This window comes from Pogona vitticeps, chromosome 1 (genome assembly GCF_051106095.1).
Source record: "Pogona vitticeps strain Pit_001003342236 chromosome 1, PviZW2.1, whole genome shotgun sequence".
In the NCBI taxonomy this organism is placed as follows: Eukaryota; Metazoa; Chordata; class Lepidosauria; order Squamata; family Agamidae; genus Pogona; species Pogona vitticeps.
Window position 1 is genome coordinate 324,584,680 of NC_135783.1, and position 23,057 is coordinate 324,607,736.

Genomic DNA, 23,057 nt, shown 5'->3' on the forward strand with positions numbered 1-23,057 from the left:
TGGACATGTTATAAGAATGGCTGATGGTTGGATTCCAAAAGATCTCCTGTATGAGAATTAGTGCAGGGAAATCGCCCCAGAGGGAGACCACAGCTGCGATACAAGGATATCTGCAAGCAGGATCTGAAGGCCTTAGGAATGGACCTCAACAGATGGGAAACCCTGACATTGGAGTGTTCAGCCTGGAGGCAGGTGGTGCATCATGGCCTCTCACAATTTGAACTGATCCTTGTCCAGCAGGCCAAGGCAAAGAGGCAGTCCCGAAAGCAGCAAAGTCAGGGAGCTGGACAGGGGACAGATTGTATTTGTCTTCAGTGTGGAAGGGATTGTTACTCTCGAACTGGCCTTCTCAGCCACACTAGACGCTGTTCCAAGTCCCCCATACAGAGCACATTACCATAGTCTCTCGAGACTGAAGGATGCCTAACAACATATTTCATAACCTGACATATTAGTTCCTTTGAATGTTGTATTAAATGCTGATTTAAATTTATCAGACACACCACAGTTCAATGCCCTTCTCACCTACCTGCTATACTTCCAAAAGATTTGTTTGACCGCCATAGTATCAACAGACAGCTTAGCAGTTTCAAAAGGAGTGTTTTCTTAAGAACAGTATGGTACACTGAAAAATAGCCCTGACCAAAAACAAAGGACAAGAACAAAAAAAAAACCAAGGAAATGAAGTATTCAGCGTAAAAGACTTTGGGATTGATTTGTGACTGGATCAGAAGAGCATATTACTTCCTCGAGTCTAATCCTCATTTTCCTTCAAAGCAATTTTGGTTTTCTCTCAGATGTCAATAGTAATTCAACTGATCACCTGTAGCAAGTAGAAATCATGCCAAGGTGTGAGGGGAAAAAATCTTTCAAATGGAAGAGATTTGGTTGCCCTTTTCTTATAGGCTGCTAATGGTGAAACAAATATCCAACATATATATGTATGGGCAAATACTAATAAAAACTGGCACTGATAAGTAACCTTTGCAGACTTATTTTCAAATGAATGTACATACAGGGGCGAGAAAATCTTTGATATCAGATAGCAATAATTCTCAGTAAGGGAACCAGAATTACAGCAACTAAATTAGGCGGTGAAAAAATGGAACAGATTTTTAAGAACTGGCTCCATAAACCCTGTAATTCTCCCACCCTTTCTCTTCCTTTCTTGTCTCACAACACTGCACACCTGATTAGTACATGTGGGTGCAGAGGGCTAGACATAAGTTCAATGTCTTACTGGTTCTTCTCAATATTTTATTTTAGTTACTTCCCTTCTCCACAAACTAAGTTGCTTCAGAGACAAGGTTCCCTCTAAGCTCGGCATGCACACGCTTCTCCCTGCCTCCACGCAAAGGTCTTCCCCCTCCATGCAGCGATCACATTTTCGGTCATGACAGAACCCTGCATGCAGGGGGGTCAGAGTTGCACATGCGTGCAGGAGAAAATTCCCATGAGCGCAAGGCGGAGCCCCGCCCAGCAGAGCTGAAAGTTAGAGGTTATGTTGTTCAGAGTTATACCTCTTTCGCTTCCTTCCCCAGCAAATCAACTATCTTTGTAGCCCCAGCTTTCCTCACACATTCCTTCAAAAATACTTCTCAGCTAACAAGGACTTGTTGCTTTGTTTCAGTTCTAGGACTCTGTGGGCAAAACCCTGTTGCTTACTATAAGATGTCCTATGCGGATTTCCAGACATATGATCCCACTCTACAATAATCTCAACCACTACAGATTCCAAAAGACCTCCTGTATGGAGAATTAGTGCAGGGAAATCGCCCCAAAGGGAGACCACAACTGCGATACAGGGACATCTGCAAGCGGGATCTGAAGGCCTTAGGAATGGACCTCAACAGATGGGAAACCCTGACATCTGAGCGTTCAACCTGGAGCCAGGTGTTGCATCATGGCCTCTCCCAATTTGAAGAGACACTTGTCCAGCAGGCCGAGGCAAAAAGGCAGTCCCTGGGAGTTAAGGCTGCCCTGTATATTGAGCCTACTTGCAGATGCCCAGGCCTAAACCTGAGACCTTGAACATATGTCCCCTCCACAAATATCCTATTGAGTGCAAGGACAAGGAGAGATGGGGGGGCGCTGACTATGAAATAAACTTTAAAATAGAAAAACTGCAGTAAGCAAGGTACTCAAAGCAGACTTATTTCACTGAAAAAGCAATAAAGGCAGAGAATAAGATGCTAACTCAGCTGGACATTTTTATGGAGGGATAGGGAACGAAGGGTCCAGTGACAGAGTCAGGATCAATTTAATAAAGGAACATGCATGTTGAGCCAAGCAGTATTTATGGCCTGTCTAGCATTAGCTTACCATCGTTTCTGAAAACCGACTAAAGAGGGAGGATTCTGATTTATCTCAAAATCCCCCAGCAAATATTTTTGAAAGCAAAAATACCATAGTGTTTAAGATGAGGAAGGAAAGGTCAATTTATATAAAGCTTTTAAAAATAAGTTTTGTGTGTTGCTGCTTCAGCCCCAGGATAAAATATAGATTTTCAATTCCGTTTATGTCAACATCAAAGGTAAACATACATATTTGTACAAAGCAATCCCAAATAATATTTTTAAAAATACTTGAATACAGATTGTTTGTTGGAGTACACACAATTTAATGATCCTTAGTTCAAATAATAAAAAGAGAATGCTTCTGTGAATATATCTAAAATATGCAAATATACTTAATTCAGTCCCTCTGGGTCCAAAAATAAATCCCAAGAGTTTTTATTCCCATTAGAGTCCAAAATGCAATCAAACAGCACATTCTTTGAATACAAAATTTCTCTTTTCAAGAAAATTAGGTTTAGAAATATTAATGGTAATTGAAGGGGGGCTGGGAAAGAGGTGTTGGGTGAGGTGAGGAAGAACAGAAAAATAATGTGCACTCGTATTTAAAGAAGATAATGTAAAGCTTCAGACAATTATTTGCTATTCTGAGTTAATCTCTCCTCTGCTGAAAATAAGACAACAGAAAGAGAATCATTTTAAAAAGAGACAAGAAATGATGTTCAAGACAAAAGTGTTGTTTAGTCATTAAGTTGTGTCCAACTCTTTGTGACCTCATGGACCAGAGCACGACAGGCCCTGCTTTCTTCCACTGCCTCCCGGAGTTTGGTCAAATTCATGTTGTTAGCTTCGATAACACTGTCCAACCATCGCCTCCTCTCTCGTCCCCTTCTCCTCTTGCCCTCACACTTTCCCAACATCAAAGGCTTTTTCAGGGAGATTTCTCTTCTCATGAGATGGCCAAAGTATTGGAGCCTCAACTTCAGGATCTGGCCTTTCAGTTAGCACTACAGGTTGATTGTTTCAGAATGGATAAGATTGTTCTCCTCGCAGTCCAGGGAACTGTCAAGAGTCACCTCCAGCACCACAGCATAAATTCTTCAGCGGTCAGCCTTCTTTTATGATCCAGCTCTCACTTCCATACATCGCTACTGGAAAAGCCATAGCTTTGACTATGCGGACCCTTGTTGGCAAGGAGATGTTTCTGCTTTTTAAGATGCTGTCTAGGTTTGTCATCGCTTTCCTCTCAAGAAGCAGGTGTCTTTTAATTTTGTGGCTGCTGTCACCATCTGCAATGATCATGAAGCCCTAGAAAGTAAAATCTGTCACTGCCTCCATATCTTCCCCCTTCTATTTGCCAGGAGGTGATGGGAACAGTGGCCATGATCTTAGTTTTTTTTTATGTTGATCCATTTTTTTGCACTCTCCTCTTTCACCCTCATTAAGAGGTTCTTTAATTCCTCCTCACTTTCTGCCATCAGAGTGGTATCATCTGCATGTCTGAGGTTGTTGATATTTATTCCTGCAATCTTAATTCCAGTTTGGGATTTCTCCAGTCCAGCCTTTCACATGACGTATTCTGCATATAAGTTCAATAAGCAGGGAGACAATATACAGCCATGTCATACTCCTTTCCCAATTTTGAACCAATCAGTTGTTCCATACCCAGTTCTAACTGTTGCTTCCTGTCCCACATACAGTATAGGTTTCTCAGGAGATAGACAAGGTAGTCAGGCACTCCCATTTCTTTAAGGACTTGCCACAGTTTGCTGTGGTCCACACAGTCAAAGGCTATTGAATAGTCAATGAAGCAGAAGTAGATGTTTTTCTGGAACTCTCTGGCTTTCTCCACAATCCAGAGCAATCTGTTAGCAATCTGGTCTCTAGGTCCTCTGCCCCTTCGAAATCCAGCTTGTACTTCTGGGAGTTCTCAGTCCACATACTGCTGAAGCCTACCTTGGAGGATTTTTAGCATATCCTTGGAAGTGTGTGAAATGAATGCAATTGTATGGTAGCTGGAGCATTCTTTGGCACTGCCCTTCTTTGAGATTGGGATCTTTTCCAATCCTCTGGCCACTGCTGAATTTTCCAAACTTGATGGCATATTGAGTGTAGCTCCTTAACAGCATCATCTTTTAAGATTTTAAATAGTTCAGCTGGAATGCCATCACCTCCACTGGCCTTGTTGTTAGACAAGCTTTCTAAGGCCCACTTGACTTCACTCTCCAGGATGTCTGCCTCAAGGTCAGCAACCACACTATCTGGGTTGTGCGGGACACCCAAATCTTTCTGGTATAATTCCTCTGTGTATTTTTGCCATCTGTTCTTGATGTCTTCTGCTTCTGTTAGGTCCCTACCCTTTTTGTCCTTTATCATGTTCATCTTTGCACAAAAGGTTCCTTTAATATCTCTAGTTTTCTTGAACAGATCTCTGGTTTTTCTCTTTCTATTATTTTCCTCTATTTCTTTGCACTGTTCATTTAAGAAGGCCCTCTTGTCTCTCCTTGCTATTCTTTGGAAGACTGCATTCCATTTTCTGTAACATTCCCTATCTCCCTTGCATTTTGTCTCCCTTCTCTTTTCTGCTATTTGTAAGGCCCCCTTTGGAGAGCCATTTTGCTTTCTTGCATTTCCTTTTCTTTGGGATGGTTTTTGTTGTTGCCTCCTGTACAGTGTTACGAGCCTCCATCCATAGTTCTTCAGGCACTCTGTCCACCAAATCTAGTTCCTTAAATCTGTTCTTCACTCCCATTGTATATTCATAAGGAATTTGGTTTAGATCATACCTGACTAGGCCAGCGGTTTTTCCTACTTTCGTCAGGGATTTTTGGTGATTTGCATTTGCATAAATGACACTACGTAACTTGTGGCAGTGAACTGTTACTAATTAATAAGGTGCTGGTTATGTGTCTGGCATGTGACTAGGAATCTAACCTTCACTTTCATTGATTAGCAGCAATTCACTGCCCTTACTTACGTGATTTCATTTATGAGCAGGTAAATTGTTAATAGAATTCTAGTCACTGTTCACATTTTTTTCATTAACAGGCTGGATTGGCTGAAGGCAAAATCACATAGCATGGTAAATATAAATCCGCTATTACATACATTGCATTCCACCATAGTAGTCAGTGAAGTTTATCCTTAGAGCACCTCTGTCAGGTAGGTCAAGCTGAGGTAATGTGACTGAACCAAGTAGTTTCATAACTTAGTAGAGAAGTGAACCTGGACCTCTCCAGATCTTATCCAAAACTAACTACTACACTGCAAGACCTCTCATTTTAATATATATGATGTTAAGGAACAGCATCCAAGTCTCTTGAGGGAAGAAGGAATGAATCTACTCTGTAGAGCCAAAGTATATTTAACAGATGGCTGTCTTACTTTCTGTTGAATGCCTTCAATGTTAAAACTCTATTTCCCAACGTATTTGGTTTTGTAGTCATACTGCTCTAATAGTTAGGATGTTTTTCCTGATATTCAGCCAAAATCCTGTAACCTGAGTCAATTATTATGTGCCCTGGATTCTGGAAGTTCCAGTATCTGAAGAGTGCTATCATACAGTATGTCTCCTCAGACTTCTTTATTTAGTGCATTTATGTATGAGCACTCATAGCACTGTTTATACCTTTTTCTGTAAAAATATAAACCACAATGAGCAGGAAAATAAACAGTGTGATACTTAAGGTGACAATTTCCCTGAAAAGGTCAGCTCACTTCACACTTGAGCTTTCTCATCTGCCTTTAACTTTCAAAGTTTCTGAACAATCTTTACTTTTCTCCAGGAATGGAGTGCTAGACAGGGGTTGCTTTAAGGACTATAAGAAGAATTTTGGAAAATGTAATAGTCATGCCCATTATTGACTTAAAATCTCAGAACAACTGCAGTTAATTTCACAACTATGCATATCAAAGCGAGTAAAACACATTGGAAAAAAACAAAACCAATTGGAGGAAGAGATGGTGCCAAGAACAATGAGATTTCTGTGTGATCATTTTCAGATGCTCTAATTTCTTTAATCTCTCTTTAAATCAGCTAAATGTATCATTTAAGTGCCTCATTTTGACAGTGGAACCAAGATGCTTAGGTGTGCTTTTCTTTGTTGCATTTGGTGTTCCCAACCACTCTTCCCCAACCATTTTTCTAGTTGAATTCAGTCAGCGCTGTTTACACATGTATCTGTACATCTTTTAAGGTTGTTAGAGTGCCAAATGTCATAGATTGTTTTAGCCTGGAGACAGACAATGGCTCTGATGGTGATGAAAGTGTTTTGAGAGAGAGTGATGGCTTCCTGCAGGATCTCAATGCATTGCACCTTGTCCCCAGCAAACAAATTTTGCATGTTTTTGAGACAATGCAAGAATGTGTGGAATCTGTGTAGCACAGATGACAACAGAATGAGCATACGCACCATAACTAAAAATCTCTTTCTCAAAGTACCATAATATCCAGCTCCCCATTTTTCAGCATTCCTCATTCAAAGTAATCATATCGCTCAAAACAACTAATTCTACAGAGAGCTGTGGTTGCTACCGTTGTCAGTATCTTTTCTGTAATATGTGGTTTCGAGGATCTTCTGTTTCTCAGGTAACAGACAAAAGCTGTTTATTAGGCTGAATTAGTAAACAAACAACTAAAATTGGAGAAAGAGCTGATTTTAAGTATTAGCATTTGTGGGGCTTCCTTCTGAGGTTTTAGGTGCTAGTATCTACAAACATTACAATACTGGAAAATCCATTTACATATCATTTTTTTAAAAAAAATCTGTCTGAAAAATGGTGGATTGGTTTTAATCAAACAAATCAAATCTCTTTTCAAAAGCAGAATGCTGTCATTGGTTTAGATTAAGTTTCTTTATAATGATTCTTGTTAATTAGTTAATCTGGCTACTGAAATACAGTAGAATACGGAAATAAGAATAAAAGTACCTATTCTATTGACTGAACAGGGTATCTTCATTATATTTTTGCAAGCATGTTTATGTATACAGTGGTGCCCCACTTGACGACGATAATCCGTTCCAGGAAAATCGCTGTTAAGTGAAATTGTTGTCAAGCGGGGAAAAACCCATTGAAATGCATTGAAAACCGGTCAATGTGTTCCAACGGGGGAAATACCTCATCGTCCAGCGAAGATCGCCCATAGAGAACCGCCGATCGGCTGTTTAAAATCGATGCCTTCCGAAGCAGGGTCTGGAAAACAGCCATTTTGCGAAGGGAGGGAAGCCATTTTACGATGGGAAGCCATTTTGTGGAGCCGGAAAAATAATCGTTTAGCAAACAAACGATTCGCGAAGCAGGCTCCTATTCGATGTCAAGCGAAAAAAATCCATTTAAACATTGTTTTGCAATCACAATAGTGATTGCAAAAAACATTGTAAAGCGATTTTGACGTCATGCGGGGTAAGCATCTAGCGGGACACCACTGTATACACATTTTTACTAATTTTAAAGAAAATAGTGAGTATTACAATACTTGTTGTAACCTAGCCTACCTCTTGATGCTGGGATCAGGATCTGGATGATAGTGTTTGCCACCCCTGATCTGTGGTATCAAGCCAATATGTAATAGAAGTAAACATCATGTAATCTGTCGTACCATGTATATAACAGTTGGCTCAAAAGGATATTTTGGCTGTGTTTTTTAAAATAATAAAATCAATCCATTATCCATTTTTGACCGAAGGTCGTTGTTTTAGTTTGAAGTGACAAGAAGAATACATTTCCCTCATGGCTGCTCTGTTAAATGTTGGTTACTACAATAGCAGAATGTGCAACTGAAAGCACATTGAATCTAGGGGATCTAATCATAAGGAAATGTGTGTGAGATTTTAGCTTTCATGTTAAATTTGCAAATTTATTAGGAATTTAGTCATACAGTTTAGTCATACAGGTGTCCCGCTAGACGATTACCTCACAAAACAGTTAATTCGCTAGATGATGAGTTTTTGCAATTGCTATAGCGCTTCGCAAAACGGTGTTTTCTGTGGGTGATTTTTGCTGGACAATGTTTTGGACCGTGCTTCACAAGACGGGTTTTTTTGGGGGACCAATTTTCGCAAGATGACGATTTTGACAGCTGAGTCCAACTCGCAGAATGAGTGTTTTCGGGACCGTTTTTCACAAGACAGTGATTTTTATAGCTGATCCACGCTTCGCAAAACGATTTCTCTATAGGCAATTTCGCAAAACAATGATAATTTTTCCCCATTGGAACGCATTAAACGGATTTCAATGCATTCCAATGGCGAACCGCATTTCACAGGACGATGTTTTCACAAGACAGCGATTTTCGCTGAACAAATTAACATTGTTTTGCGGGGCACCACTGTATTTAGTGACTCTTCCCAATACCAATAAACACCATTATTCCCATAATAGTTTTTTTTTCTGCAGCAAACAACAGGAAGAAGTTTCAGAATAAGAGAAGGTACTAAGAATGGAGAGCAAGACTGACAATTCCTCACTGTGGCTGCTTGACAGGGTCTGGACTCGATGATCCATAGGGTCTCTTCCAGCTCTGTATTTATTACAGTATTATTATTATTTAATTAATGCATATGCTGCTATATGGCAGAGGGCCATCACAGTTCAGAACTGATAATGAATTTTCCCTGGACCCTCTCCAAATTAGGCTTCATCCCTTTTCCTTTTCTCTTAACATGGAATGTCAAGTCACAGTAGACTTTCTTTGAGCCTTCAGCAGACAATGTGACATGTGGTCCTATGTTTACTGTCAGCCATAGTTCAGACATCAGAGACAGCTGCTGATGGTAATACATCATTCAAAGCCAAGGATGCCATTAAAAAGGAAAAGAAAAAAGAGAAAAAGAGAAAGCTGAATAGGAGCCTTAAGTTCAAGGAACAGGTTTTTGATCTGGAGCAGGGCAGGGTTAGAATGATACAGACTTTTTAAAAAGCTGTTTTTGCAAAATTCAGAGAGGAAGATTGACAAACTATAGGATATGGATATCCTCCTATTTAGGAAGGTAACAGAATTACATTCAAACAGCTGTTTGACAGTTCCATATTAATTGTCAGATCTTGAAAGACAGGCATATGACAGTGCAAGATTAAGAATATATAGAGCTAATTGTGTACATGGGAAATTCTGTCTCCCCTCCTAATTGTAAAAGTGATTGCTAGTTTCCATAATTATTATTCTTAGCCTCTGCTAATTTATGTAGCTGTCTCATTTCAATTTCTTAATTATAAAGTACCCAGAACATTAGATGTTTTATTTTTCTTTACAGAAGAAGCTGATGTGCAGTGAGGCAATCATTATATGTTTTTTGTTCTCAGCTTTTCTAAATTACATAAGGGAGGAGAAATATTTGTATAATATATGGATCTTTTGAGCATATTCTTTTAATCTTTAAATCTTCCCTAGCTGGACTAAGCATCCTTGAAGTGTAATTGTAAATTAGTTTTATATTAAATTAAAAACGTAAAACAGCATGATTAAGAAACCAAATCTTTCAATAAGAGCAAACTTTTACAGCAATTATAAAAAAAGAAAGCATCAATGAAATGAAATGAAAATAGTAAATATTCAGTTGATAACAGCAATGAAAAGCCTGTGCCCTTTGATCTGCACTAATTCATTAATTGGATTATTTTATACAGCCTTCCATACAAAAAGTCTTTTAAAACTTTTTGACTCAATTTTGTCCTATTTACCTTCATCTACATGAGTTAGAGAATGAATCACTTACAGGATCTTCATCTTTAGTTAGCTATTTCTTTTCTTTATAGTATATTTATCAGAATAATGTCAAGTAAATTATGTGCATAGAAACTATCCATGGGATTTAGGGCAGAAACTGTGTCTGAATTAGAAAGAATATTTTTTTGTTTGTTTATCTGTCTATTTCTTCACTATGTTGAAGTAAAAATAAAGAGACCTACTTTAACAGTAATAAATAATGAGTCATGCCCTCACCTCTTCTCTTTAATGAAGACCCTCCTTTCTCACAAGTGGTTGGCGCATTGATGCTAACTGGTCTCAAAAGGAGGGTTTTCAAACCCATCTTCATGGTTAATGCTACATACGCTTGTCCCCATAACGAGACCAGTTTTATACTCTGGTAATGAAGAAAACCAATATACTTTAACTGTGGACTAGAGATGGAACAAAAAGTTATGGAAAAATAAGCTATAGAAGGGAGGGCAGAAATGCTGAAGCAGGAAGGACAAGAAAGAAGTCTATACAGTGGACCCTCTACTTACAGAATTAATCCATATTGGAACAGCGGCTGCAGGTCGAAAAGTCTGTAGGTCAAGTCTCCATTGACGTACAATGCATTGAAAACCGATTAATCCCGTAATCGTCCGTTTTTCTTCCATTTTTGTTCCATTTTGGGTTTTTTCTGGTCTGTAGGTTGATTATCTGGCTGCAAGTTGAATCTAAATTTTGCCGCCAGAGAAGTCTGTAACTCGAAAAGTCTTTAAGTCAAGCCGTCTGTAACTCGAGGGTCCACTGTATGATACATGTTGCCTAACTCTACCTCTCGTTTTCCGCCAATCCAGGTGAGGCAGTTTCTGTGCTGAACTCGTGTCTGGACCTGATAATGGATTGGATGAGGGTTAATAAATTGAAACTCAATCCAGACAAGACAGAAGTGCTGTTAGTGGGTGCTTCACTGGATAGGCTGGAGGGCCATCTCCCTGCCCTGAATGGGGTTACACTCCCCCTAAGGGACAGGGTCTGCAGCTTGGGGGTGCTCCTGGACCCCAGTCTAACACTGGAAGCCTAGGTGGACTCGGTGGCCAGAGACACCTTCCTTCAGCTGCAGAAATTATACCAGCTACGGCCCTACCTAGACGAGCGGAGTCTCATGACAGTTACACATGCACTGGTAACATCCCACATAGATTACTGCAATGCGCTCTACGTGGGGCTGCCTTTGAAGATGGTCCGGCGACTGCAAGTGGTCCAGAATCGAGCTGCGAGGCTGGTGAGTGGTGCGGCCGCTAGGGAACATATCAAGCTGATTCTGTTTAAGGTACTTTGGCTACCAGTTGCTGCCCGGGTCCAATTCAAAGTGCTTGTTTTGACATATAAAGCCCTAAACGGCTTGGGCCCTGGATACCTGAAGGACCGCCTCCTTCCATACGAGCCTACCCAGCAGTTAAGATCTAGCTAGGAGGCCCTTTCGAAAGAGCCGTCCCCTACAGAGGTAAGGGGGACGGCTTGTAGACAAAGGGCCTTTTCGGCAGCTACCCCCAGACTATGGAATGCCCTCCTGACTGAGATTCGTCTGGCGCCGACACTGACGACATTTCGGCGCCAGGTCAAAACCTTCCTGTTCCAGAAGGCTTTTAATTGAAATAATATTAGCTGTGGGTCCGATGGCAATTTATATATAAATTTTAATTGTATTTTAATTGTTTTGAATTTTTATTGTATTTTAAATGTTGTAAGCCGCCCAGAGACCTTTGGGTAGTGTGGGTGGCATATAAATAAAATAAAATAAAATAAAATAAAATAAAATAAAATAAAATAAAATAAAATAGAATGAATGAATGAATGAATGAATGAATGAATGAATGAATGAATGAATACCTACCTACCTACCTACCTACCTACCTACCTACCTACCTACCTACCTACCTACCTACCTACCTACCTACCTACCTACCTACCTACCTACCTACCTACCTACCTACCTACCTACCTATGTCAAGGAAAATTGTGCATTAATCTAGAGCACAGGCAAATATACCTGTCTCTGTCTCAGCATTCTATTAAGCAGTTAGTTTATAGTCCTTTTTAAAAAAGAGTTTGAAGTCCTTGAATAATCATTGGAACTTGTGCTTTGTGGTTTGGAGTTATGTATAACAGCAATGATGAAAGAAGATAGCTGTTTTGTTACATGCAGGAATTTTTGTGTATGTGGATTACAGTTTATACCAGGTTTGACAAGCATATTAAACTGTTTAAGATTAAATTTGAGGCATATCTGATTAAGGGTTGCATTCATTAAGCTCCATAAATAGTTACTTGAAGGCAGAATTTCAAGCTGTGATGTTCATTTAAACAGCAAATCGAGAGAAATTATTCCTTCTAATTGTGTACTAAAGTAATAGCTGTACATTCATTTCCAGGATAATGTTTAGCCACAGGTGCATGTTATATGTTGAACTACTGCAGATAATTCATAGGAACAGCTACAAGTCTGTTTGTCTTATATCTCAGTAGGATTTTAAAAAAAGACAGACTGAAGAATGGATGAGATAATAAGTATATGCTAATTAACACAAAGTAATTTATATGAAGCACAAAAAAGACTAGAAATATATACTTTGCATGTTTATATTTGCATCTGTGCATTGTATCTTATAAAAGCCAAAGCATATACAACAGAAGGCAGCACATACTCTTCAGCTGCTTACCTGTACCATCATCACCTCCATCCTCTGTTATCCTTAGATGGTACTGTAACAGTAATAATAACAAGAAGGGTAATCTTAAATTTTAGCCAGAATGTACTTTGAAGTTTTGGATTTTCATAACCTCCATAATGAAAATAATCTCCATGAAAATCCACCTCCATTCAAGTTATGATGGAGCAAAAGCAAAAAGGACTGTTAAAATACTAACACCTTTTATGCCTTTTTCTGCATCTGGTGAGCTAAAATCTATGAACTGTTATGCTAAATAAAACTTGGCAAATCTTTAAGATTATCTAAGACTCCATACAAGAGACTAGAGACTAATGTGGCCATCTTTCCACTCTTGATAGGTATATATTGCTTCTGCAATTAGAGGCAGTATGAATTTGAATACCAGATGCTAGGGACTTATATTCATTCATGTCCTGCTTCTGCCTTTCCCATGGGCATCTGGTTTGCCAATGTGGGAATAGAATGCTAGACAGGACAAGCCATTTGTTGTTGTTGTTCCTCTAGCAGAGTTCTTATGTTCCTACTGGCTTGCTGACAACTTCATATTCCAGAATGTGGAAGAAGACAATAGAGCAGCGGTTCCCAACCTCGGATTCCCAGATGTTATTGGACTGCAACTCCCAGAAGCCTTCACTACTAGCTGTGCTGGCCAGGATTTCTGGGAGTTGTAGTTCAAGAACATCTGGGGACCCAAGGGTGGGAACCACAGAACTAGAGGATCAACTATTCTGGATCTGACTCTAATCGGATGGAATAGTTTAAACTTTGGATGGAAGTGACCATGCCCTCTTGAGATTTGTTATACTGAGGAAATGGAGTAATAAAACATGTCTCTGGACTTTTTTAAAAAGCAGATTTTCATATGTTTAAGGAAATACTTGGTGATTGCTTAAAGAGAAGGGCATACATAAAGGATGGAAGTTTCTTAATATGTGTGTGAGGAGTGTGTGTTTGAAAGAGAGCAGTTTAATTCAGTTTAGTTTAATTTAGCTTTTAGTGAAGTTTGATTTAGACAGAATGAGCCAAGATACGAGTTTAATTTTGAGGCTGTTTGAGTGTAGTCAGTCTGAGACCCTGAGAGAGATTGAAAATAGTGAGGAGAAAAGATGAGAGCAATGAGGTAAAGAGTAATGTGAGGGTGTCATTTTTGTGAAGAAGCTGTGGAAATATAGTGTTTCATTTGAGTTTGTGCAAGACCAAGCTCCCATCTATTTATAAATAAGAAAATCTATATTTAAGCTATAGGGAAAAACAGATGTAAAGAAAATGAGATTTCAGCTATATGAGGAGAATTTAACAGCTTGTAATATTGAACCCTTTTATTCTTTTTTAAAATAAATTTTGCTCAGAAATCCTGTTTATTATATTTAAAAATAGCAGTCACAAGATACTATACCACACATATCATTGGCCAGAAGTGGAACCATAAAAGTCAAGGCTGCATCACCAAATAACATAGGCTGTATGTGCTTCACCAAAAGTATTCTTTTTTTAAAAAGGCGGTGTAAATTCACCTACTAGCTGTGGCAGTTTCTGAGCAACAGTGGAACTCCAACTATTTGCCTGGTTTGGTAAAAGGGATATTTCAGGGGGAGGAGCCCCTCTACCAAGTTCACGTGCAACTGCAAATTTAGTGAAGGAGTTTGGGGATAGTTGTTACCAGTTGTGGCAGTTGAGTAGAGGAAAGTGCCACAAGGTGAACTGTCCTTCATAAGAACTTTTGGAACAGATATTGGATGGTCATCTATCAGGGATGCTCTACCTGTGGATTTCCCACTTTGTCAGGGGGTTGGACAATGGCCCTTTGGGTTCTTTCTAGCTCCACAGCTCTATGGTCACATGACAGAAAATGGACCATAACAGTGAAAGGTTGCTTTCCCCCCACAGGATCCTTATGGCCCTCCAAGAGCCATCTGGTTGGCCACTATGTGAAGCAAGATATTTAACTTGGTAACCTGAAGGAAGCTTGATAGCTTGAAAGATCTTGCTTCTGCCTTTCCCTTCTTTGTTTCCCAGTTTTCCATTACCATAATGCTGGGGTGTTACTGCTTCCATTGCTTTGCTCTGCATTTCCTAAGTTCACAGGTTCCAGCAATATTAGACTTCTTTATTGTGGCTGTCCACACTTTTGAGGAAATGAAAGAAAGCAAAGTGGCTGTCCAACGAGGCCTTACAAATAGCGGAGAAGAGAAGGGAAACAAAATGCAAGGGAGATAGGGAAAGTTACAGAAAATTGAATGCTGGCTTCCAAAGAATAGCAAGGAGAGACAAGAGGGCCTTCTTAAATGAACAGTACAAAGAAATAGAGGAAAATAACAGAAAGGGAAAAATCAGAGATTGGGCCTTAGAAAGCTTGTTTAACAATATGGCCAGTGGAGTCCCATCACCTCCTGGCAAACAGAAAGAGAAGATATGGAGGCAGTGACAGATTTTACTTTCTTGGGCTCCATGACCACTGCAGATGGTGACAGAAGCCACAAAATTAAAAGACACCTACTTCTTGGGAGGAAAGCGATGACAAACCTAGACAGCATCTTAAAAAGCAGAGACATCACCTTGCCGACAAAGGTCCGCATAATCAAAGCTATGGTTTTTCCAGTAGCGTATGGAAATGAGAACTGGACCATATAGAAGGCTGAGCGCTGAAGAATTGATGCTTTTAAATTGTGGTGCTGGAGGAGACTCTTCATAGTCCCCTGGACTGCAAGGAGATCAAACCTATACATTCTGAAGGAAATCAACCTTGAGTCTTCACTGGAAGGACAGATCATGAAGCTGTGGCTCCAATACTTTGGCCATCTCATGAGAAGAGAAATATCCATGGAAAAGACCCTAATGTTGGGAAAGAGTGGAGGCAAGAGGAGAAGTGGATGACAGAGGAGGCGATGGTTGGACAGTGTTATCGAAGCTAACAACATGAATTTGACCAAACTCTGGGAGGCAGTGGAAGAAAGCAGGGCCTGTCGTGCTCTGGTCCATGGGGTCACGAAGAGATGGACATGACTTAATGACTAAACAACAACTAAACAACAACAATAACAAATCACCAATAGAATTCAGGCCAATGAATTTTTTGTTCACATGAAAATATAGTGTATAAATGCAAAGAAATCTTGTTTTCTGTGACACTCTCTTTGATATAATTCCGGCACATATAAAAAATAAAATAATAGAATAGAAAGCTTGCTCAAGAAGAACAGAAAGCTTGTTCAAAAAACCCTAATCCAGTGGAAAACAACTTGTTTGTTAAACAGATACTTAAAGAATATAAAATAGAGTGTTGAAATAAGCTAAAACATGGGAAAACTTAGCTGTGAGAGGAGTTTTAAAACTCCATGGGGATATTACTGTAATATTTGTGAGCAAACATGGAAAAGCATGAAGCTGAGAACGCAGGAAACCAAAATCATATTGCAAAACCCTGAAGGAAAAAAGGATGTTGCTAATATATTGTGCTATATAATCAAGATATTTACATAACAAGACTCCTACCTCTTTCTAACAACTGTCTAAAGACCTATTTTTCCCAAAAACTACACAGCAGCTTAAAAATATTTTTTGATAGTTCAGCCTTTACCCCATATACAGCTGATCACAATTCATTTTAACTGGCACAAATCTTATTTCCTAGAGGACTGTAACTTAATTTGGAGAAGAGAACTCTCATAAATAGACATCATTAAACACCATAAAAAGATTCCAGGACATTTTCTGTACTTAACTGCTTTGGGGTTTTTCTCTTTGTGTGTTCTGAAGAAAACAATTTAAGCAGTATTGTTCCTTGTGTTACCATAAAAAGTGCAGTTTCTTGCCAAGGTACTGAGACAGGGAAAGCTTCCTTTAGATGGTACCTTTCAAAATTCCCACATTACCACAGACAATGCTAAGAATTGCAGTACAGAAAAGTAGCTTCTTCAGAAACTGAAGGAATCTCACAAAATCGTAGAATAGTTGATTTTGTAGGTGCCTATAACAGCATTCAGTCCATCCCCCCCCCCCTCAATGCAGGAATCCAAATCAAAGCAGATCTGATAGATGGTTGTCCAATTTTCTCTTGAATGCTTCCAGCACCGGAGCACTTACCAACTCCCGAAATAATTGGTTCCATTGTTGTAGTGCTCTAACAGTTAAGAAGTTTTTTCCTGATATTCAGCCAAAATTTGGCTTCCTGTAGCTTGGAGTCCATGTCCACCTTCATAACATGCAGTTTATCTTTCCTTATGTTCTGACATCATTACAGTGGTGTTCTACCCATCATTGTTGCTTATCACCAGCTGTGGAAGCATGTTAGGGGGAAACATTCAGTGTAATGGCATCAGGACACAAATGAAGTTGTATGATGCATTGACATGGAGCTGCTATTGCACACAGCAGTCCCCTTCCTGATAATGTACTGCTCTGGCCACTTTTGTTCTGCCTCTTAGACATATTACAGTTGGAGCGACCAGGGAAATTGGAAGGATTTTGTTTTTAATGAATACAATGGAATAAACTCACCTTTCTTCTCCTGGTAAACTTGATCCAGGAGCTGTTCCTGCTTTTCTATTTGACCAATGAGATGCTGGTGCTCAGTCTCCTTGCTCAAAGTCAGCTGCTTCAGCCGCTCTCGACTCTGTTGCAAGTGATGTCGGAGTTTCTTTTCCTTAACCTCTCTCTCCTTTACTTCTTCACATAGCCATCGGAGTTTAGTCTAGAAGAAAACAAATTTACATAATCCTAACAGGGAAGGAGCTTTAGTACACAATTTGTGACTTTTCCTCAATATTAACTGTCATCATGAAGTAGATGGGTTTGGTACTGTACCACTTTATTTCATTCAGTATTTGCTAGCACCTCTTGATGTACTTCAGGGACGTGGTGGCATTGCGGGTTACACCACAGCAACCTCTGTGCTGCAAGGTCAGAAGACCAGCAGCCATAAGATCAAATCCACGCGATGGAGTGAGCTCCCGTTGATTGTCCCAGCTCCTGCCAACCTAGCAGCTCGAAAGCATGTAAAATGTGAGTAGATAAATAGGAACCACCTCGGTGGGAAGTAATGGCATTCCGTGTCTAGTCGTGCTGGCCACATGACCACAGAAACTGTCTTCAGACAAAACGCTGGCTCAATGGCTTGGAAACGGGGATGAGCACTGCGCCCTAGAGTTGGATACGACTGGACTAAATGTCAAGGGGAACCTTTACCTTGATGTACTTCAGGAGAGGCAATGCTAGTCAAATGATATACTTTTTCATTGGAAATAGGTTTCATAATAACCATTTATGTTTGGCATATGATGATTTATACTAGCATGTTTTGCTGTGGAGCAGCATAGGGACAAAGATGTCATTCTTATTTTTTGTGGGTGTGCACCCCAGTATGACCCAACAAGTTTCCTAAGTATGTTATTCAATAACACAGCTGTGCTGGATTATATCCAGTCCACCCCTAAAGCCATGGATATGTTTTGAAGTCTTATTTCTCATTTGACTTTTTCGCTTCTCTCCTCATGGCTAAAACCTGCATTTGGCAATGCTGCTGTCCCAAATCCATTCCACCAAATGATGGTCAATACTGTCACTTTTGACATAAATAACCATTTTGCCCTTTCAAATCTGCAGGCTACTTCTTTGCAGTGCATTTAAGCAACAAAGTTTAATAAAACTCCAGATAATGTTTAAAAGAGAATGGGCTTCGGGGGAGGGGGGAGCTGGACATGCTTTGAAAATGGTAGGTTTCTTGTTTCTTATGAAAAACTAAAATGGAAGAACAGCTCTAAACCTCATCAGAAACAACCACAATTTATTCCATTATTGGGTGCTGCTTTGAAAATATGTGACTGAAAACACAACATCCAGCTCAGTAGCAAAGAAATTCCACTGCAAATATGCACATTTCCGCATTTCCAAAAGTTATTTCCAAATACCCTAGATGGGATTCAGATATGCTGTTCTCTACATTGGAAAACATCTTCCACTTACAGAAATGCGCTATATACTATATACTTCTCCTAACCTCCAAAAGAGTTAATAGATTAAGCGGCTATACCCACTACTAGGGATGGGACATTCAAGGGGGGGGGGAGAAATCTCAGCCTCATCAGTTGGCAGGAATCCCCAGCCCAGTTCTGCGACAAGGAGCTATCAAATGGTGTGAGATACGGCAGCTCTCTTTTCCTCCATGTCATTTCTGCACCATTTCTTCATGCCTCCAAAAGACAGTTCATTGAACCTTTGTAAGTTGTAGGGCTTACCTGTGCCTCGCAAGTGTGCATGAGGAAGCAGGTCCATATGGAGGGACTCGTTTCTCCACACACCCTTTTTAAGTGGCAAGGAAGTCTCATGACTCACAGGGTTGAAGTAAGCATGGTGGAAGAACAGCATAGAGGTAAGACATCTATCTGCTCTTCCTTCTGCCATTTGGTGGCCCTCAGTCCCATAATTTGGCCTGGGGGGGGGGTTCCTGCCAAAATATGGGACTGGGAGCTCTTTTTCCCCAGAAGTCCCATTCCTACCCACAACTGATATTTTTTTCATCCTTGAAAGAGTTACAGTGAAATCTAACAGTATCAACAAGAAAATTCCCACTCAATCCATGGCACTCTAGCAGTCAACATTCCATTGGTTCCATGTACTGAATATAGGTCTACTCCAGTTGAGACTAGCTATTGGATCTAGGCTTTAATTGCTGAAAATTGTGAGTCACATGTAGAGTGAGATACATTGATAACCAGCTCTGACTTCTTTATTATATACCATGAACATAGTATGCTGGAGGAACACTTGGTATCACAATATAACATGTTTGAACTTTTATATCATCAGTACAAATGTTTGGGAAGGAGCTAATTCAATCCATCTCCCTGTTATCTTCAACTGATCCCAGATTTATTGTCTTTTCCACTGAGCCTCGTCTTCATGGTATGTCCAAAGTATGATAGTCTTTTTGTTTTTTATCCCAGGACAAGGCATTTATATTTGCCGAGCAAGTATCTTTGCAGTGCCTGTGGCCATCCCTGTTGCATTTATTATCTTCCTCTTTCTCTTCTCCCTTGCTACCTGATGCCTCTGCAGCACCCACTCTTGTTGTTTTGTTGTTACTTACTCATATGTGCTGTCACATAATCTCCAATTAATGGAGACCCTGTGAGCACATGAAATGTCTTATCACTAAGAGACCTGATCAGTTCTTGCAAATTAAAGGCTGTGGATTCCTTTCTGGAAATCAGTCGAATATCCATTCCTTTACTTTTTTTGTGAAAGACTAAATGCCTTTGCTATCTTCAAGTTTTCCTAGCATTATTGTCTATTCCAGTGAGACTTGTCTTCTCCTGATGTGTCAAGGTACAAAACCTCATTTTCATATTTTTGCTTCTAAAGATGGTTCTCACTTTATATGATATAGAACCTACTTCTTTGACTTTCAAGTAGTCCATGGCATTTGTAAAGTTCTTCTCCAACCCCATATTTGAAACAAATATTTTTTTCTCTCTCAAAAAAAAATTTTTTTTTTTGTTTTCAAATCCATCCATAGCAATAACAGTACCATAGTATGGATGATCTTGCCCTCGGTCTCCAGTGACATATCCAATGGAATGGTACAAAATTCTAACTCTGAAATTGTGAGTTGTAGTTCTGCAACTTGGGCATGATTACAAAGATGCAAAAATGGAGGATGATCTCAAAAGATGTTACTATCAGTAGCTGTTTATGGGAAAATGTTTACTTTGCATTAGAATAAAATTGACATATGGTACTAATCCTAGTGGGTTTGAGTCAGGCTTGTTTTTTAAATAAAAGAAAAAATCCACAAATATTTCCATGCACTTAAGTCCTTTCAGCTGTTCAAATTATATCTGAAATCTCCATCTTACAAAATGTGGCTTCTGCTTTGTATTTATTTCCTTGCTGAAAAGTAAGTCTCATATACTTCAAGCTTAGGAACTGTGGCCAACACTTGAGGACTCAGATTAGGGGAGAAGGGGCAAATCCACAACATCCCTGCACACCAAGTGCACTTCAGACCTTAGAATGTGTATAAACAGAAGTTGCCATATGTCCAGATTTTGGGAGCACAACTTGCTGATACCCCCTTGTGCCCACTTCCACTTTCCTACATGTGTTCGTTTTTACTGCCTTAATAGAACTATTTCCTGTTCAGCAATTTTAGAAGGACATCTTTGTATGCGCTTGAGTGGCTGGCTGGTGTGGACAACCAATTTCTATATCTGCAATAGTGACATTAGCTTCTTTCTCCCAAAAGCAGAAGAAAAACAAAATGCCTTCCTAAAAATCAAATTGTTGAAGCCAACCATATGCAGTCATAAATATGGGTATGTTTCAAAACATTGATATTCCAATATTTAATACTCCTGTTCTGGGTTTCAGGCAGGCAGCCAACAAGCCATGCTATCTTCCAAGAACTCCACTCATAAACTCCATTACTAGAACTGTTTTAAAAAAAAAAAAATCTACAGGATTCACCATTTTACCAAGAATGTTCAGTCTTTACAATGCTGGTTTGCAGGGGCAGGGAGGAAGATCGTCCTCTCATGGTTTCATCCTCAAGATTTTTGAACTTCTAAAAAATGTTGGTACTTCCAAAAATGACAATACCCTCTCTGTATTTTCCATGGCATCTTTTTCCAGTCCTCCTAACAATAGTCAGTAGCTGAATTCATCATTAGAGGCAATGAAAAGTTGTATGTGCCGGGATTCATAGAGCTACATGGAGTCCTGTACATTTTAAAGGAATAAACCTGTGCTTCTTGAACAGTCCTTCGTAACACAAGCGAAAAAGCTTGTGACTCTTGAGGGGGGATTCAAAAAAGAATTTAATATGACGTAGGGACCTTATGTTCCAAAGGGTTGGAAAGCAGAAATAAGTGTGGGGAAAACAAGAATCAACTGATTCTTTGGATTCACAGCAAGTGAGTGAGTCTCTCGCTCCATAATTCACTATCCAGCTGGCAGGGAATTTACATACTTCATGAAAGGATGAGACTATATTACTTTCAAACCCAATTGTGTGCATTCACAGAGACCATGAAGAAGAAAAATACTCCTGTGTATAACTGATGCACAGACGTAACTGATCTCACCTCCCGGATATCTTGAAAGAGTACCTAATGGATGAACAACTGCTTCATGGGTCTACATCTACCAACCTTGCAAGCAGATTAGAAGAGGCACAGATACAGATGGTACACATCATAGTTCCACTGAAATTATTACCAAAAATTCTCAATTTCCTTCAACCATGTGTACGCATACACAAAAGGCTCGCTAAAAGTCAAATCGTTTGCTAGGCCTTTACAGTTTTCATTTTATCTTCCATCTGCTGTTGATATACCTCTGATGTTAAAATACAATAAACAATGTGCATGCCCAGGATCCAAAATTATTTGGATATTTTATTTTTTGATATTGTTAAAAATATCTTAACCTTATATCTGAAGATTGTTAAAATATTTTAACAATGTGTAAATGCTTCCAGTCATTACCACTGTATTTAGGCTGGCCACTTATACATAACCAAAGCAGAAGACATTCATCCCCTAAATTACCATACTTGTAAAATAGCATGTATTAATGTGTACAGACAGACACAACTTTAGAACTGACATTTGTAATTTGAAAAGAATTACAATGAAGCTCACTGACGAGATTGTGATGTTTGTCTGCTGAGTTTGCTTTTTCAGTGTTTTCTGAGGAGACAGCTTCCACAATCTCCTCCTCGAAATTTTATATTTACATGAGACTTGGATTGGATCACTCTTCAAACTGAAGGTGCCTTCAAAAGGTCTGTTCTCTGGATGCCCTCTGTAAAGCAGTGGTCCCCAACCTTGGGCCTCCAGATGTTCTTGGCCTACAACTCAAAGAAGCCTTCAGCACCTCTGCTGGCCAGGATTTCTGGGAGTTGAAGTCCAAGAACATCTGGAGGCCCAAGGTTGGGGGCTACGGGTGTAAAGGATTTATCTCTGTGCAAGTGGATGCATGACCAGCCTACTTCTTTTTTTCCCTCCCTTTCCCAGCAATATGGCTCTTCATACTTAAATGGAGAAAGTTGCCCAGTCTCCTTGAGGTCTGCTAGAAGTGTGCTTTAAACACTCTACTGTGCCTGTGGAGCTCACTAAGCAGCTCTCTAAATCTCAAAGTCTCAGGGCTTTTCAAAGTGTCCATCTGTAAATGAAAGAAATTCAGGTGATGAAAGAACTGGCAGCTAAGGCCATATTTCTTGAAACCAATTATTAAAACTGTTTGGTCTTTGGGTGCAAATGTGAAGAACTATACTATTTCTAAAGGCTCCTTCATTTCAAGACTCACCTACTATTAACCAAAAAGGACCCAAATGGCAGATTTATGAACCAATTACGA

The 23,057-nt window shown here is 39.6% G+C and overlaps 1 protein-coding gene across 18 annotated transcripts in view; it reads right to left on the reverse strand.

Moving 5' to 3' along the window:
* The window catches only part of CEP128 (centrosomal protein 128), a 268,788-nt gene that overhangs the window by 129,189 nt on the left and 116,542 nt on the right, over nucleotides 1–23,057 (reverse strand). For 17 of the 18 annotated variants that reach the window (XR_013540771.1, XR_013540772.1, XM_078383704.1 and 14 more), the window contains one exon: nucleotides 17,199–17,391. Coding sequence is in view for 16 of the 18 variants with exons in the window: in XM_078383704.1 (XP_078239830.1) it covers nucleotides 17,199–17,391 (193 nt within the window). In the remaining 2 variants the exon portion in view is untranslated. Of the gene's footprint in view, nucleotides 1–16,002; nucleotides 16,976–17,198; nucleotides 17,392–23,057 lie in introns of those variants that run through there. The other variant, XM_078383710.1, reaches the window with a different exon arrangement.